Source organism: Periplaneta americana, chromosome 11 (genome assembly GCF_040183065.1).
Source record: "Periplaneta americana isolate PAMFEO1 chromosome 11, P.americana_PAMFEO1_priV1, whole genome shotgun sequence".
In the NCBI taxonomy this organism is placed as follows: Eukaryota; Metazoa; Arthropoda; class Insecta; order Blattodea; family Blattidae; genus Periplaneta; species Periplaneta americana.
In genome coordinates, this window is record NC_091127.1 from 144624633 (window position 1) to 144643885 (window position 19253).

At 35.7% G+C, this 19253-nt stretch overlaps 1 protein-coding gene and 1 non-coding gene across 2 annotated transcripts; one reads left to right on the forward strand and one right to left on the reverse strand.

Moving 5' to 3' along the window:
• Nucleotides 1-368: 368 nt before the first annotated feature.
• Nucleotides 369-10988, forward strand: LOC138709414 (larval cuticle protein A2B-like). The gene is made up of 2 exons (XM_069840152.1): nucleotides 369-525; nucleotides 10406-10988. The coding sequence occupies exons 1-2, from the start codon at nucleotides 511-513 to the stop codon at nucleotides 10877-10879; spliced, it is 489 nt and encodes a 162-aa protein (XP_069696253.1). The 5' UTR covers nucleotides 369-510; the 3' UTR covers nucleotides 10880-10988.
• On the reverse strand, nucleotides 6962-7033 carry TRNAY-GUA (transfer RNA tyrosine (anticodon GUA)). The gene has a single exon. It is a non-coding gene; the product is annotated as a tRNA-Tyr (tRNA).
• Nucleotides 10989-19253: the final 8265 nt, after the last annotated feature.

Sequence of the window (19253 nt, forward strand, 5' to 3'; positions counted from 1 at the left end):
AATTTTCGATATTTTATTATATCATGCAGGGACGAAATAAGCGATTTGGAGAAACATGATTTTTTAACGTCCCATATTTCTGAAGAGTGCAGAATCACTAAAAGGCAACAGTAACAGTCAGAAGCACTTTGGACATGATTGGGACACTATCTAATGCTTGTGTTTCTTAAGAAAATTGAATTGTAAACATTGAACGTTTTTTTGTGGGGGCTGTTACCCCTCGCGTCCGTTCTAGCGGAGTTCACACCCGGACGGAACAATGCGGGTTTGAGTTATGGTATCTGGACCGCAGCCAAGGATACGACAGCTCTGAGGAATGCGCCCTGCCTCCTCGCGCGCGCTTCCATAAATTGACCACAAAAGTCGTTTTAATGATGGGACAGGGAGGGGGAATGTCCACGGCATCGAAGGAAGGGGTTATCTGCCCGAAACTCGAGGGTACAAATACTGCGAGCCGCCACCTCGAACTTCAGTCGTGTAGATCGGCACATCCGTCCTCGTAGCATCGCAATGGCTTGCACTAAGGTGAGTTCTGCAAACAGCGCTGCTTCCTTTACTTTCTCAAAATTCGAAGTATAAGGGAAGTACTGTGATGCTGTAAAAAATATTTTTCGAGATAATACACTTTTTCATCATTCCTGATACCAAAAGAAAAAAAAGCCATTTTGGGACTGCCATCTATTTGAATGCTTCACTATTTTGTGGATTTTATTCTTATTCTGTATCTAGGAACCATTTTAACCACAGAGTGGGCATATGAAACATAATGATTTTAGTAACAAATTAAACTTTGATATCTCAAAATATAAAGACGAACTAGTATATTTTATTTTTATCAACAGTAATCTCACTAGAGGTTTTGATTTATCTAGAGAAAATCAAAACTCGAGTGGGATTTAATTGACTATTACACGATTAGAAGAAAGTAGGCTATATAAAGATTAGAAGTAACAAAGTGTACAATAAAATATTAATTGGCTTACGAAAATACAACTGTCTTCAAATGTATTAATGTACCATCTCAACATTACGCTAGATGGCAGTAGTGTTTTATGATGATGTTTTCTTGTTACCGGTATCAGTTGTGCCAACTATGGAATCATCATTGAACTCTGTGGACTGTTACTAGTCAAAAAGGCTTTGTTGTTTCAGTTTCATTTTTATTAAGACAGTTGCATTCCACTTCAATTATCCGAATCCCAGTAATCAACGTCACTTGATAGATGATTTTCAATAAATCTTAATATTAAACAATCTCTGATACGTGACTATCCATAATATCATATAGCAGAAGCTATAACATAACCTAACTAATATACACAAGTGCTAGAAAAGTTTTATTTAACGACGATGACATAAAAAATAAACATGAATAATTTTAAAAGGAATAATTATTGAATGTACAATTTTCAAATTTGAATGTGGTTGGTGGTTCAATTGATGTTATATTGGACGTGAGCATAATAGAAGTGGAACTCGTTGATTTAGGCCTACATGGTGTATTCAACTTATTCAGGATTTCCGAATAAATAATTTTAAAAGGAATAATTATTGAATGTACAATTTTAAAATTTGAATGTGGTGGTGGTTCAATTGATGTTATATTGGACGTGTGCGTAATAGAAGTGGAACTCGTTGATTTAGGCCTACATGGTGTATTCAACTTGTTCAGGATTTCCGAATGGTGCTCTTCATTTATTTGTAAATCGGATTTCAGAAGATGCATAGGTATGATCAGTGATTTTTATTAATTCTTGTTCTTGAATGCCAATGCGAGTCATATTTGAAACTGCTGTGCATCGACTGGAGTGGTTTGTAATTATATATATTTTTGACGTCCAGACCAGCGCAGTTTCAAATGTTGGCAAACAAAGAAACAAATGCTAGGGACGCGATAAAATTAAACAAATGCTAGGGACGCGATAAAATTAAACAAATGCTAGGGACGCGATAAAATTGTGCGATAAGCAGCCATGGTTGGTTGAAATACGTCCTTTCGTACCGTTTTATTGGTCAAAAGTAGTATGACGTAGTAAGAGTGTAATAGTCCCTACAATTTTTTTCCTGGCTTAGCTATGAAGATGTAATGCTGATGCTTCATGAATGTTTCGTTGATTCTTTATTAATTATAACCTAAAATTATGAGAAAACGTGAGGAAAAAAATTTGGTAACATTTTACAATATGACTTCCAATTTCATCTTGTGATTATATACCGTATTTCTTATTTCTCACTACTTCATTTATCGTAGTTTATTTACAAAAGTATCGATAGCTATGAATTGAAGAATGTTTAATATTGTCAGTCAAACTTTATTTCTATTCCTTTATTACATCGAAGTAGAGAAAGGGAGAATGTCTTGTGTCGCATCTGTAAGTAAAGCAATGTAAAATTTTTCTGCTACAACGCTTCACAGAACTCTCTTTTTAAAACCATCATATTATATATTTTTTATAGAGACATACCGAAGTTTGAGGGTCATCATGGAAGCAGAGGGTCATCTTTTCGACAAGTGGTCAGGAAAACAAATGAGCTCCTAAATCAATCAAATAGAAATGGGGCGATAAGAAATGAGTTTTAATGGCAGGCAGAGTGTTTATCTACGTCTCCATGCTAATTTTGGAAGACCAGTGCACTCATTTTATCAGGTATCCAGCTTTAAAAGCATTTTGCCCCTATTGACTTTCAATGTATAGATCCTCTGTGCTTAATCAATTTGGAGAAGCAAATAAATTTTATAATCTATAAAAGCTTAAATTAAAACCTGCATGAGCAGAGCAGACTCATTTTAATGGGATACTCTAATATATAATTAAATTACTGTACCGTATGCTTTATAATTTTGAACAGAATTTGAATTCACGCTGAGAGAACTGCAAGAGACGGGAGAGGTTAGTCAACCAAGAATACGTAGAATAAACTTATTGTTCATATCAAACAAACATTTGATAAGGTTAATTATTGTTTAACTTTCTTTGCGATATTAGTTTAAGTTTTTACCCCGGTCACATGACTATACACGGTAGCAAAATTAAAATTTCACAATATTGTACGACATATAAAGTATGGACATTGCGATAGTTGTTTTCTTTACAGTCCGACACGTTTTAATAAACTAGTGTGAGAAATGAAGTTTTGTCAATATCCGTTTAGAGAGAACATTAATATTACCTGAGATTAAAGAAAGCGTTGACAAACAAAGTAGAAATGAACGTAGAAAATATTTGTGCTAAAAAAATAAGCCGGTAGGTTGCAGTGTATCCGGGGCTGGATAGCGGAAATTTCTCAGAAGTTTCATTATATGTATATAATACAGAAATTTGTTTACTTTATGATTCTTTTACTACAGAAAATCTGATCTGCTTCTACTAATTACGAGTGACGAAAATGAATAGTGTTAGAATGAGAATAGTACGGAGAACTAAAATACTCGGAAAAAGAAAATACATGCTGTAGACGTTTATCCACCGTAAGCCACTCACAGTATTGCGGGATCGAACCCGCATTGCTTTTGCTGAGAATGTGTCAGTTTACTAATGGACTTACAGTAAGGAAACTTGGCCATTTTCAGTGATTGTTTGAAAAACTACTGCTCTTTTGTGTGTTGGCGGGATTGCTAATTATATTACTTTGTGATTCAAGACGGCGCCATGTTCCGTCGGACCCCAGCCACTTAGTCACTCGTAATGAGTGCACTTCTGTACTTTTGGTTGGGCATTGTGTCTACTGTCACAAATACTGTGACACAGTACATGAGGGTAGGCCAACAAAGAGAAACACAGTAGGTTGAACTTAAAATGAGAGGGATTCAATCCGACTTGAATCCGGTGTGGCTTATTGGATAAAGCGCCAGCACGTGAAGCTGGAAACCCGGGTTCGAGTCCAGGTGCCGGAGAGAATTTTTCTCCGTTCTACCGATTCTTCACCATATGCATTGCCAATATTACAGTTGAAAATTTGGTTAACTATTATTATTCACGGAATAGGATAAAACCTTCGTGTTTAAATTACTATAGCACGTTTCCCGAGACTTTAGTAGTTTCTTCATTCAAGCAGAGGATAATTTATTCTCACACAGTTTCACTATTGGTCTCGAAAAATTCCTGCCGATTTTGATTTCGTCGTGTCTATAATGATAGGTACAGACGTGGACAAATTATTAGACTAAAACTTTTTCTTGGAAACATAATACAGTTCGTCACATCAACTATCAGTACAGAGTCTCCATTGTTGTAAATGTGATTGTTTAGACCTTCTGGTATATTTTTCCAAAGGTTAAGCATATTTTTTCTGGCTAAGTTGGTACTACTGGTGTTTTAATTATATACTGCAAAAGATATTCTCCCATGGCCTGCAAGAAGACCGGACATGAACGAAATTGAAAATCTGTGATCTATACTGAAGAAGAAAGTGAATAAAAAGAGGCTTACAACAAAACATGGACTCATTCAAGCACTGTCTGATATCTGGCTAAATGATGCTGATTTTCAAAGAAAGTGTCAAACTTTGGTTTCCAGCACCCCTGTCAAAATAACGTGTTAATAAAGAATAAGGGAATGTTCACAAAATATTAGTAACCTCAAGTCTCAATTTTCTGTTCATTATATCTGTGCAAAATACATTTTTGTTCATTATTTCTACCGATAAATACAGCTTCGTTGCGCATATAATTAATTTAGTTTAATAATTTGTCCACGTCTCTATCTGCACAAATTGTGTACTTCAATATGAATTGCAAGAAATACAGTTATATCAATATGCCTATGTTAGGATTTGCTTCATGCATTGCTCGGTATCGAACTTAAGGCCGGTTCACAATAAACCGGGAATGGAAACTACAACGAGAACGAGAACGGAAATATTGTTAAAATAAATGTATTTAAATGTAAGTATTCACAATTATTAACTATTGTGAATGCTCACGTTTCAATACATTTATTTTAACATTATTTCCGTTCTCGTTCTCGTTGTCGTTTCCGTTCCCGGTTTATTGTGAACCAGCCTTTATTAGGAGACGTGCACGTTCTAAGTTCCAGTATGTGAGTTTGTCTCGACGCTGTGCCCCTACTTATAAGAATGAGAAAATATCAATAACAAAGAAAGATCTTCCATGCCTGAGATGGCATTTGAAGTCTATAACAGTGGCTCATGCAGCACGAAAATTCCTCTTCAACTGTATTACATACAGTACAACAGTACCAAGAAAAATACATAAAAAAGTATTGAGAAAGTACGTAATGTTAACGGTTGTTTATCCGTATCAGTTTTTATTGCAGTGCGTCTGTGTAAACTTGTAATATGACGTGAAATACTGAGATCAGTTTCACTGTTAACAGATGTTCCTAGAATCTTTGCAAGTTTGTATACCTGTTCAGAAACGTAAGTAATGGGTACATCTAGCGACCTGTACGATTATCTGTCATTTGATAGAATCTGAAAGGAACACAACTATATCTGGCTTACATATTGCCTCAACAACCGGCTTCTGACATACCAATGCGCCATATGTTCTACGTCTGTCAAGTCTTATAAATTCCTCGTCTAGCAACCTATACATAATCCTATTGTGTTAAACTCATGCAGCAGAAAGTAGTTGAAGTTGGTAGTTATTATTGGTGTCATTCTTGTCATGATGATGATGATAATAATTATTTTTGTGCTTTTTGTTTCATTCTGCTTTCATTCTAATTTTAGTGTTTTTAAAACTTACAAAACTATGTGAAATTATAAAATTCTCAAAGAAAAAAACATTGAATTAATCAAATCATATCTACTAATAAAACAAAATATAATGAAATTAATTCTAGATATTAATATTATTAGTGAAATAGATCATTATAAGCATAATAATATGTTTACTGTTACAAATATTTTCATAACATAATAAGCAATAAGTTGGCTTAAACTAGATAAGAAAAAAAATACATTCCCTTCTCTTTCTCTTCGAAATCTTGAACTCTTCCATTCCTTCGTACCTGTCGTCTCGCTTCACTTATCTTTCTTCCCGCCACAATCTGTACACACGTCATTCTTGTCATGATGATGATGATAATAATTATTTTTGTGCTTTTTGTTTCATTCTGCTTTCATTCTAATTTTAGTGTTTTTAAAACTTACAAAACTATGTGAAATTATAAAATTCTCAAAGAAAAAACATTGAATTAATCAAATCATATCTACTAATAAAACAAAATATAATGAAATTAATTCTAGATATTAATATTATTAGTGAAATAGATCATTATAAGCATAATAATATGTTTACTGGTACAAATATTTTCATAACATAATAAGCAATAAGTTGGCTTAAACTAGATAAGAAAAAAAAAATACATTCCCTTCTCTTTCTCTTCGAAATCTTGAACTCTTCCATTCCTTCGTACCTGTCGTCTCGCTTCACTTATCTTTCTTCCCGCCACAATCTGTACACACGCTCTCGCCACGAAACAATACTAACAATACCATCCCATCGCACCTCCTCATACTCATCTTCTTTCACAATAGCCCTGCCAAGACTCTGGAATTCGCTACCTGCTAGCATCAGGGACTGTCGAAATAAAATTGAATTCAAACGCAAACTTACTAGGCACTTGGTCAGGAATTGAGACTCGTTCAGACATGGTTTCTTGCAAATAGTTTTCTTAATCTATCACAAAATATTTCAATATCCGGTAATTTCATCACTATAGAATTTTGTTATTGTAGGTTTAATTTGTAATTCAGTAAATACAAATATATTCTTTGTTCTTAACTTCTATGATAAAATGTTTAGCTTTCATTAATCAGGTAATCTTGTCGTACTTTAATTTTTATTGTAATTGTAATTGTAAATTTAATGTTAATTGTAATTTTATTGTTCATATTATAGTTGTAATCCCCTGGTAGAGGGGCAGAGAAGGCCTGACGGCCTTATCTCTACCAGGTTATACGATGTAAGAGTAATGGAACGGAGAAAAATTCTCTCCGGCGCCGGGATTTGAACCCGGGTTTTCAGCTCTACATGCTGATGCTTTATCCACTAAGCCACACCGGATACCACTCCGGCGTCGGACAGAATCGTCTCAGATTAAGCTCCAACTCTTGGGTTCCCTCTAGTGGCCGCCCTCTGCACTACGTCATAGATGTCTATGAACGTAGGACCGAAGTCCACACATGTGCCGAGGTGCACTCGTTATGAGTGACTAGTTGGCCGGGATCCGACGGAATAAGCGCCGTTTTAAATCACGAAGTGATTTACCCATGTCATATATATTATTTTAATGTACCGAAGTACATATGATATTTCCATGCATCGTATGATGACGCAGAATATCTGCATGGAAATAGGCCTATCATATATACTTCGGTACATTAAAATAATATATCTACCAGGTTAAATAAATAAATACTACTACTACTACTACTACTACTACTACTACTACTACTACTACTACTACTACTACTACTACTAATATGATTTTTCTGTTTTCATTTCAGTACTAATCTTTTGCTTTTGATGTCTCGAAATAGCTTATTTTCATTACCATATTTTGGTTGACTTCTGGTACTTTTGTTTTTAGGTACAACATTCTTATATTCTTCTATGTCAAACTCTACAATGATCTTCAGCTACTCTTCCTGGTTGTTCATATTCAAAATCTACAGCCTACTTACAGGAATAAGCTACGTCTTCATGCCAACTCTTTACTGAGAGAAATAACATGACTTCAAGCAAATACCTTCGTCTTTGACGCTGTTATTATTTAATTTTCTTTAATATTACCTTCTTTATTTCAATTTTTGTAATCATATTTTTTTGTAAAAGGCAAGAGTTCGAGAGACCTGGTACTTAGCTAGAATACAACATCATAAAAAATATGTTCTTCTTTTACACAAGCGTTGAAATTTCCGATCTATTACACATTTTGCAATGATTTCTTCTAACTAAGAATGTATTATTAATGTGTGTCACTCGCCATCTTAAGAAACCATTTATACCAAACTATGACTTAATTAACACAGCATTTAAATTTTAAGAATGTTTTTACACATATTTTATTATTATTATTATTTTTCGAGTTTGTTTAATATCTAATTGCAATCGCATTTATTAAATTCAATGTCTTACATTATATTATACTTGATTAGTATAGGCTACTTTGTCTTAAGGGAGACCAGCGTATAGATGGGAGACCATGAGATCCATGGTAAGTTTGAGGGAAAAAAATCAACATTTGTAAAAACAACTGAGTAAGATAGTTGATAGCCGTCCCAACCAGGGTTTAATAATCGGCCTCCTAATCAATTCTAAATGAATATTTTTCTTTAATAGAAAGCCTAGTTAGGTAGGCTATCATTGAGAAATTTATTGGAAATGCAACAAACGATTTAGGCTACAAGACAAATTACATTTTATAAAGAATATAAGTGATGATTAATTATGCTAATCTCACTTCAATGAGAGATACAAAATGAATATTAATACATGGGAAGTGAAAGGATTTCTTTTTGGCGCTAGGGGAACTTCATTTAAGTTAACCAAAACCATTCTCCTTTCTAATAAATTTTCTAATCAGGATATTAACAAAATTTGTCTAATGGTATTGAGAGATTCATTACCCATTTTACAAAATCACTTGTATAATACTATGCAATTTTTTTTTTCACTTCATTTCATTACTCTTCAATATATTTTCATCTCATGTTTCTCCGAAATCAAATTGTACTTTATTTTTAAATTTATCATTGTTCCGTATTCTCTCCGAAATCATATTGTATTTTTCATTTAACCTCTGCTTTGTATTCTGGATCCTAGTGATCAGCCGTAGATTTCGGCCAGATGTCTTTTTTCGTTACTTTAACTCTTAAATTGACAAAACTTTATTTCTCACATTAGTTAATTAAACCGTGTCGGACTGTAAAGAAAACAACTATCGCAATGTCCACATTTTATATGTCGTACAATATTATACAATATGTCGTACAATATTGTGAAATTTTAATTTTTCTACCAATTTTTTTTATTGTTCTATTAAAATTATAGCATATAGCCTATTAACCTGTTGTGTCCTATATACTTTGCGAAGGGTTAAACAATTACAGTTATTCGTTTCAGTTATTTTCGCATAAACTAATTTATTTACCAATTTGAGAGAATCACTCTCTGTCTGCAGTGAAGGGATCTATAAAAATCCTAAGAAACCATCTCTACAGTTAAATAGATTGATCTCTTTCCTATGACGATCTGCTCACTTAAGTTGGGTCTTGCAACTAGTGCTAAATAGACGACTGTGATCACCTGATAGCAATTAGATACCGTACTAGGAAATTTTATGTTTCTTCTGGAATTAATGATGTTTTGTTTAGTCGTCTTCAATTATTTATAATTGTGTTATTTCTTTTTATTTTCCTTCTCCATTGTTTTTTTTTTTTTCATTATAATTGTGTACCTACCATTTACTAAAAAAAATAGTAATATACGTTACAAGAGCGGTATGTTGACGTTTTCATGGTCGAGGAAAAAATTGAAAAAGCGAAACGTAGTTGAGCTTTTTTAATTTCCGAGAATATGAAAACAAACATACCGCTCGTGTATCGTACATTATTTTGTGCGAAGATCGTTTATTACATACCTGAAAGACGAATTTATAATTAGTTGCAATGAAATCTCCATGTTGGTTTCTGTTTAATGACGGCAACTTCGGAAACCAAAATATCTTTCTTCGACATTGTTGCTATAAAATGTTTTCTGTGTTTACTATACTCCAGCAGGCCGTGATATACGTCTGTCTTCCCCCCCCCCAGTCTATAAATGCGAACTTAAAACAAAGGTAAGGTTTTGTAATGATTTATTTTTCATTTTAATATTTTAACAATATTATTTATATAACATATTGCAGTAATAACATCGGCATCTGAAATCTTGTTGATTTTTTCACGGCTTCCTTAATGTTACTTGTATCAGGAATGCAATAAGTTTCGTGGAGTAGTAGACTTTACTTAATTTTTGCAAATATTTAAAAAGAATAATTAACATTGCAATTTAGGTGAAATTGCAGTGTTAAGTTTCCAATTTATAATTATTACTATGTTAAATGTCTCTAAAAATAATATGTTAAAAGCCTAAAGCAGTAAAATGAATGTCGCGCTTAAGCGGTAAGAAGAGGGAAATTGTTATGTGTGTTACGTTGGGAATACTGAATGTGGTATTTCACACTTACCGCGTATTGGTTCTGTGCGGAAAACAAGCAAATACGCACGATCTCGCACAAAAGAATTTTTTTGTAAGCTTTGTCTTCTAGGCAGTCTTCACTTGGAGGAAGCTGAATAAAATTTAAAAATGTTGCTGTGTATAGTTTTAGGTAGGAGATAAAGAGGTATTTTATTTATTTACAATGAAAACTCGCGGTGACTTGTATCCGAGCAGTTGGTGGTTCTGGCGGCGCTGCTGGTTGGAGCTCAGAGCGTGTACATCGGGCACCCAGTGGCACACCACCCCGGCGCAATCATCGACGACTTCGATCCCCACCCAGAATACAGCTACTCATACTCCGTGCACGATCCGATCACCGGAGACACCAAAGGACAGCATGAGACCCGCAGCGGAGACGTGGTGCAGGGCAGCTACAGCCTGGTGGATCCCGATGGCACGACCCGCACCGTGGACTACACCGCCGACCCCGTCAACGGGTTCAACGCCGTCGTGAACCGCCAGCCGGGCGCCGTCGCCGCCCCAGTGCCGGTACCCGCTGCAGTCAGACCCGTCGCCGCCCGTGCCTACTATGCAGCGCCCTACTCTGCCCCCTACGCCTACCCCCACTACGCTTATCCGCATTACGCCGCCCCTGCCTACAGAGCTCATGCCGCCTTCACATCTCCGCACGCCTCCTACATCGCTTGAAGAACATGTACCAGTGACGAAGAATAAACCAACTTAGCATTACTTATCAGATTGCTCCGCTTTGTATAAACGATATTATTTACAATAAATAACATGTATATTTTCTAAACTCTGTCTTTCTCTAATCCTAGTGGGAACTAAATGTTTGTAACATATTGGTACTGAATTTTATTGACAGCCTTTCTCGAATTATAGTCTGCAAATATTACATGACTAGGCTTCGTATTCCAGCTACCTAAAGACTGAAGTTAAAGACTCATTGGGTATGTAGTACGCCGAACACAGGTATTGCAACGGATAAAGATACAGGGACATCATTTTATTTTTACTTCAATTTTTATTGTACCTGAGTTTTTGAATGTACTTCACTCCCACCCCTTCTACTAATTACCGTCTTCCACACACATCCAAGACCGCATATACAGTCATACTAGCCTTACCGTCACAGTACGTTCCAAAAATATGTTCGCGTTTTCCAATGACGAAAGAGCTTTCAATATTGCATCATTTTCGCACAGGTACTGTCGTCCATTTGCCTACGTCGCATTCCGGTTTTCCCTCTCTGTAAAGGCTAGTGGCTGGGCTGTCTTAGCTCTTTTTGAGAACATTAATTTCTGTTAGGAATTGGACATCTACGTAATATTATACCCATACAACTGTTTAAAATAACTTAAATAAAAGGGCCTCGTTAAGTAATTAACTGTCACGTGATTTCCCTCCTTTCTACGATTCTGCGACATAACCACTTGGACGGACAGTAGATAGCATGTCTGAGTAATTTTATCTTTTCGGATCGAGCAGAAGTGGAGATTGAATTTACAGTACGTAAGGTACTCTTTTACAGAGTAGGTACAGAATTATTTCAACATGAGTTACTAGTACGAAGGTCGAAACTCGTAATTGGAATTATATACATTAGAACTGAAGCCTGTATCGAAATGAACCGCCACCATTTTGAAAAATGTGTTTAAATATCCATATTATGATTATTTTTCAATTTAACTTCATTCTCTATAGTGTACGCTAATGTGCTATAGACACTATAATATACTCGTACACTGCATAATGAATACGTCCACGTGGACAGCTCAGTTCGTGAGTAAAAACACTCATTGTTAATACTGTACCTTATTCTGATTAAACAAAAACCTAATGAAAATTATCAAACTCAAAAGCGTGATATTTTATAGTTTACGTAAATGGATGAATTATTTTTGTTCCCTCCTATACCTAGTAAAGTGATTTGTTTGTATATTACGCCATCGAACTCCAGTCGTGGAAGGGGATAGCAACCGTTGATTCAAAGGTATAGCCAGGTTAATATCAGAAATGTTAGTAAAAATAAAATGATGTCCCTGTATAAACAAATAGGTCGTCGCTGCGTGCTTGTGGAGTACAGTCAACTCCCCACATTCTGAAGCTATACTAGTAAACATGCTTGAGCCGTGATGTTCATTTTCGTCGTGATCTTTGCAGTGAATAATAACGTGCATTCGTAACTTACCGAACTTGAACATATGCGGATGTCACTTGAAATTATTTTATATTGCAAGAAATTATTTCAATAGCACATGACGTTATTGTTGTATGATGTAGTACAAGAAATTCCTATTTCCTGATATTTTTTTGTGTTTCATTAGGATACCTATTGAATATGTCGCTCATTACTGAAAACCCACTAATTTTCTATATAGTTTTCTAGAAATTCCCTAAAATATAGATTATTAATTTATTAATTGAGGTATTGGCATTGAACATCATGGTAGGCTACACAAATCGATACTAAACATCGAGTTAATGCCTTCACCATTTCCAGATTTTGATCATACTGGTTCTTTTCGGTTACGTTCAACACACTTTCTGTGCCTTTGATATTGCAGTGTCTTTCAGTGCACTGTTTTTGTTACTTTTACGTATATTTTGCACAATTTATATGTAATGTTGTCTAATAATGACTGTTGAAAAATATAGGTTCAAATATTCTCAACTATGCTCTGCAATATTACACACTTTAGCGTCTTACCTAAGGCATTATATCTCTGCAATGAACCTTCGATCAGCCGCAGAGATACAGTTATTTAAATAATACGACTAGTAAGAGCAGTGATCGATAAGACTACTCACTATGACTCTATCCCGGTTTTTACTTTCTAGAGGAAGAGGGCAGAGGATGCGTAACTATTTTGTATACGAACGTACCTGTACCTGCGTTGTAACGTCACATATACTTCGAATCAGGCAACCTCATTCCAGTTTATAGGTAGCAGGAATACAGTCTATACATGAGTATACATGTAAATATTCTGCGCGTGGGAGTCCATGTAAAAAATGGGGAATATGTATGAATATTGAGTCAAGTGTTGGACACTATTGAATGATTATTCGATTAAAAGACTGAATGGTTCGAATGTATCATTCAGTATGTAGGATGCATTTGGATTTTCATTTCTGTTTATTATACTGGACTCATCTCATCGGTCCTATGAAGAATGCAAAAGAAATGCATCAACTGTTACTCACTCCAAAGCTACTTGAAACCACATCCCTATTCGCCAGCTTCCGAACGGGTAACGTCTACAGTACAAGCTTGATAAAAACATTAACGAATCACTATACATGTAATAATTCCACACCTGTGGAGTAACGGTTAGCGCGTCTTGGTGCGAAACCAGGTGTCCCGTGTTCGAATCCCGGTCGGGGAAAGTTACCTGGTTGAGGTTATTTCCGGGGTTTTCCCTCAACCCAATACAAGCAAATGCTGGGTAACTTTCGGTGCTGGACCCTGGATTCATTTCACCGACATTATCACCTTCATTTCATTCAGACGCTAAATAACCTGAGATGTTGATACAGCGTCGTAAAATAAGCCAATAAAATTAAAAAAATAAAAGATCGAACTATAGTCTTCAAATATTACGTGAGTGGATGTAAATATTCTGCGCGTGAGAGTCCATGTAAAAAATGGGGAATATATGAGCCGTTCAGAGCAGAAGTGGTGTAAGTCAAAAATGGGTAATGAGGGTTAAAGTAAACATTCTGTAAAATACAGCGCAAAGTAGCAATTAATGTTCAGTTTATTCAAACTATTAGTAGTCAGTGGATAGCAAGAACGACATATTAATTGCTACTTTGCGCTGTATTTTACAGAATTTTTACTTTAAACCTCATTACCCAATTTTGACTTACACCACTTTTACACCGAACGGCTCATATATAAATATTGAGTCAAGTGTTGGACACTATTGAACGATTATTCGATTAAAGACTGAATGGTTCGAATGTATCATTCAGTATGTAGGATGAATTGAATTTTTTGTGTCTGTTTATTATACTGGACTGATCTCACCGGCCCTGTGAACAATGCAGAAGAAATGAATCAACTGTTACTCACCTCAAAGCTACTTAAAACCACGCCCCTATTCGCTAGCTTGCGAACTGATAACGTCTACAGTACAAGCTTCATAAAAATATTAACGAATCACTATACAAGCCGTTCAGAGCAGAAGTGGTGTAAGTCAAAATTGGGTAATGAGGTTTAAAGTAAAAATTCTGTAAAATACAGCGCAAAGTAGCAATTAATATGTCCTTCGTGCTATCCACTGACTATTAATAGTTTAAATAAATTGAATATTAATTGCTACTTTGCGCTGTATTTTACAGAATGTTTACTTTAACCCTCATTACCCATTTTTGACTTACACCACTTCTGCTCTGAACGGCTCATACATATTTAACCTCTGCGGTAGCTGAATGGCCAGACCTTTAGCCTGTCAACACCGCTTATCAGATCCACTACATCCCTACTCTCAGCTTTCCCTGTGATGTTCTTTTCCGACCAGGGCCGTTGAAGAGAGTCCCACACCGTAGGTATGATCGTGTGCATGTTTATGAAAGAGAAGCAAGGAATCCAATTTGGACAGCAGTGACAACATGCTTACCTATTACTTACTTACTTATAGCTTTTAGAGAACCCGAAGGTTCATTGCCGCCCACACATAAGCCCGCCATCGGTCCCTATCCTGATAAAGATTAATCCAGTCTCTACCATCATATCCCACCTCCCTCAAATCCATCTTAATATTATCCTCCCATCTATGTCTTGACCACTCCAAAGGTTTTCTCCCCTCAGGTTTTCCAACCAACAATCTGTATGCATTTCTGTATTCACTCATACGTGCTACATGCCCTGCCCATCTCAAACGTCTGGATTTAATGTTCCTAATTATGTCAGGTAAAGAATACAATGCGTGCAGTTCTGCGTTGTGTAACTTTCTCCATTCCCCTGTAACTTTATCCCTCTTAACCCCAAATATTTTCTTAAGCACCTTATTCTCAAACACCCTTAACCTCTGTTCCGCTCTCAAAGTGAGAGTCCAAGTTTCAAAACCATACAGAACAACCGGTAATATAACTGTTTTATAAATTCTACCTTTCAGATTTTTTGGCAGCTGACTAGATGACAAAAGCTTCTCAACCGAATAATAACAGGCATTTCCCATATTTATTCTACGTTTAATTTCTTCCCGAATGTCATTTATATTTGTTACTGTTGCTCCAAGATATTTGAATTTTTCCACTTCTTCGAAGGATAAATTTCCAAGTTTTACATTTCCATTTCGTACAATATTCAGATCACGAGACATAATCATAAACTTTGTCTTTTCGGGATTTACTTCCAAACCTATCGCTTTACTTGCTTCAAGTAAAATTCCCCTGTTTTCCCTAAGAGTTAGTGGATTTTCTCCTAACATATTCACGTCATCCGCATAGACAAGAAGGTGATGTAACCCGTTCAATTCCAAGCCCTGTCTAACTGATAACATGAGAAACTAAATTGAATTGTTATCACAAAATGTGCAGTGAGAAACTATATATCATCTTTAGTTCTCTTTTTTATTTAATTAATGCATAATATGTAGCATACTTTTCACAAGGCACTCTTGATTAATGTATTCCAAGAACTCTTTACGGTATTAATTAGAGTTCGATCATTAATGTGATTGGAGCGTCAAGTGTGTAGATGGCCGTCGAGAGCAACATAAATGTTTTGTGTCACGTAGTCACTCACTTCCCGCACCGCGAGCGAGGCCGCTCATATGTGATCTGTGTCAAGGGTGAGGGCGCTTGTATAACTCGTCGAAGTGCCGACGTTTTCAGTTCCGCTCTCCTTCTGCAATACGTTGCTTCCGTCGGAATTCAATTTCCATTAAAGATGTGGAGATTTTTCTGCGTAAGACACGCAACCTCAGATTTCTCTGGTCTAGCTGTAAGTTCATCACCAACCTTGCTGAGTCTTGTGCCCGGGTAATGCCTCCAGTTTCACGATCTGACTCAAAATTATTTTCATACCGTGTGACCTCTGTCTTCTGTCTGAACTGAGATTCTTCTTCTTCTTCTTCTTCTTTTTCTTCTTCTTCTTCTTCTTCTTCTTCTTCTTCTTCTTCTTCTTCTTCTTCTTCTTCAGTCCCTTCTGTTGCTAAGTGTTAGGTTCGCCTCTCTCCGTCCATTTCAACCATTTTTCCCCGTCTCTAAACATTCTCTTCATCTCTACCATTGTTTTTCCTTTCTGTTGGCCTATTCTTTCTATTGTATCCTCCCATTTAATCCTTGGTCTTCCTCTTCTCTTTCTTCCTTCCACTCTCATTTCCATCACCTGTTTAACCTTCCTTTCTTCTCCCATACGATATACATGCCCAAACCATTTCAATTGCCTTTCATTAATCACCTCTGTTAATGCTTTTCTCATTTTAACTTCTTCTCTTATCCTGTCATTCCTTATCCTATCTCTTCTGGTCTTTCCTACAGCTCTTCTAAGATATTCATTTCCACTGCTGTTAATTTACTTCGATGTTCATCTAAGAGTGGTAAGCTTTCGGTACTATATTGTATTATAGGTTTAATTATTGAATTATATATCTGTATTTTTGTCTTAGTGGTTATTTTTTTTCCCAACTATTGTATTACTTATTTGATAGTATGCTGATGTTGCTTTCTTTACCCTGTTCAGTACTTCTTGATCTACTCTTCCATCACTCTGAACTTTGCTTCTTGGTCATATTTTTGTGATGTGGTTTTAGTTGAATCCGAAATTCTTTCCGTTACATTTCGTCTCCATGTCTCAATCTCTCATCGGATTTTGTTTTGAATTTTCATTTAGAAGGTCTCTAATATTCTATGCAGTCACGAAGCTCGAGTTGTGAGAGTGCTAGAAACAATAGACTGTGCCGGTACTATTTCGCATTGCCTATAATGAGGCGATATTAACGATCCTAGTGGTTACCAACTATCTATGGATGCAGATTACTACATATTGAGCTTTGTGACTGTATATACTAGACTGTGATCATACTGCAGTGATGTCAAAGCAAGCGCATTTTTCTGACCTTGACGTCGTGCGAGGGCAGCAAGCGCTAAGTATGGAAAGAGGAAGGGTTGTGTATATGAATAAGCAACCTGTTGGATTAAGAAAACAGTGGTGCACAAACTTCAAACGGAACGTGAAATTTTATGTCGTTATTTTTATATGGCTTCTTTCTGTTTGATATTATCTATATTGTCTGTAAAACAAAAGTACTAACACTGATTTCTTAATATTGCACTTGTGTTTTAAATCTTAATAACATAATAAAGAGTTAAGAAGGAATATTCACTTAAATTCCATAGTAGTATAATATTATACTGTATTAAGTGGATGAAACACATCGTTCATAAAGAAAGTGATATTCCAAAGAAAGAGATTGAGTATGACATGATAAGTTGGAATTTATATTGATGGTATCTTTAGCCTTACAAAAGTAATCAATAAACTAATGAAAACAATATTACAGTACAAAGCAAAGTTACCTAGGTACTGTATCTGTTTTAAGTGTAACTAATATTACATAACAAAACTCTTATCGCATTATGCTTTTAAGGTGATATTTGTGAGCAACTTCCTATCATCAGAATATTAAATTATTTTCTCGAAATCTGCTGAAGCTATAGAGCTGACATTTTTACAACACATGGGCACGTATCTTTTGCTTATGATGTAACAGTAGTTGCTTTGTTAATTCATTTCCTCACAAACAATTACCATGCGAATATTTTCAAAATTTTCAATACGCTATCTTCAGTAATACGTATATATATATATACATATATTAGATTTACGAAAACATTCTGTGAGGTTTCTAAATAAATAGGCCCATATCTGAAAATTTCACTTTTCTATATGAAAAGTTGAAAAAATATTTCTTTTGAATAAAAAAATCAAACTTGTGAAATATGAGCATTAAAATTAAAACTTACATTCTTATAATGCACTTATACTTCTCAGGCAAATCTAAAAATTAACATGGATACAGTTTTAATAAGTTCTCTTCCTTTTATCTATTGAATCAGTGCTGCCCATCCGTGAATATAGCTCGACCAAGCGGCATATACTATCTCTTTCGTCTGTCTCTTTCCTTTCCGCTGTAAAGCACTCAGGCTCTCCTGGGCTTTAAAGCGCGCTTGCTCCTGTGGGCATCAATTGACATGCCTGTAATACTGTATTGCTGCATTAGCAGGAATTCAAAATAGACACATCGCGCAAGTTGATTGCCTAGTTGATTTTTGGAAAAAAATGGATAAAGAACTCTTAGATTAGATCATGTCGAAATTGCTTTTAATTAATTTTTTTCTGTGTCCAATATAGTGAGAATTAATTACATCATTAATAAAATGAAGTTGTCCATGCACTCAATATGAAAAGCATCTTATACAATCCCTTCTAGTTAGGGCGTGAAGCTAACAGACCTCGATGGGGAACAGCCTGTTGCACTTCAAGGACTCCTTGTGTGGGTTTTGCAAAGTTATTATAACCCACATGCTTCTCTCTGTGCAATCATCAGCATTATTAGTGATTAGTATAACATGAGACATGCAATAAGTATGTTTTAATGGACATCCAGAATGAAAGCCGGACATAAATATACAGTCAGATGGCATACCGCATATCTCATAAAGTGGCTTGCAATCGATAAAGATGACTTATCTCTGAACTCTCTGGAAATAATGTTAAGAGAATGGAAACTTATATCGTGAATCGCATCTAGCTTATCGCGGGGTAAAAAGAGACACATTCGTTTGAATCCTTTCCTTGCACAGGTCTTTCGCTATCAGTGCATCTTGTCTGCAGCAAGTTTTTGTTCCTATTGTGGATTATTATGGTCCGGCACAGGAATCTGTGGAGTAACTTCGCGCATATGGGGGCGGAGTCTATCTTTGCCGGAGTGTATTGCGGGCAGCATCAGCTCGAGATCGCTAAGGGGTAAGATGCTCGTGGTAGAATGTAGAGTTCTGTTGGAAATTATCCCCTTCTGCAAGCGATTGCTCGCTTCGTTCAAGCAAT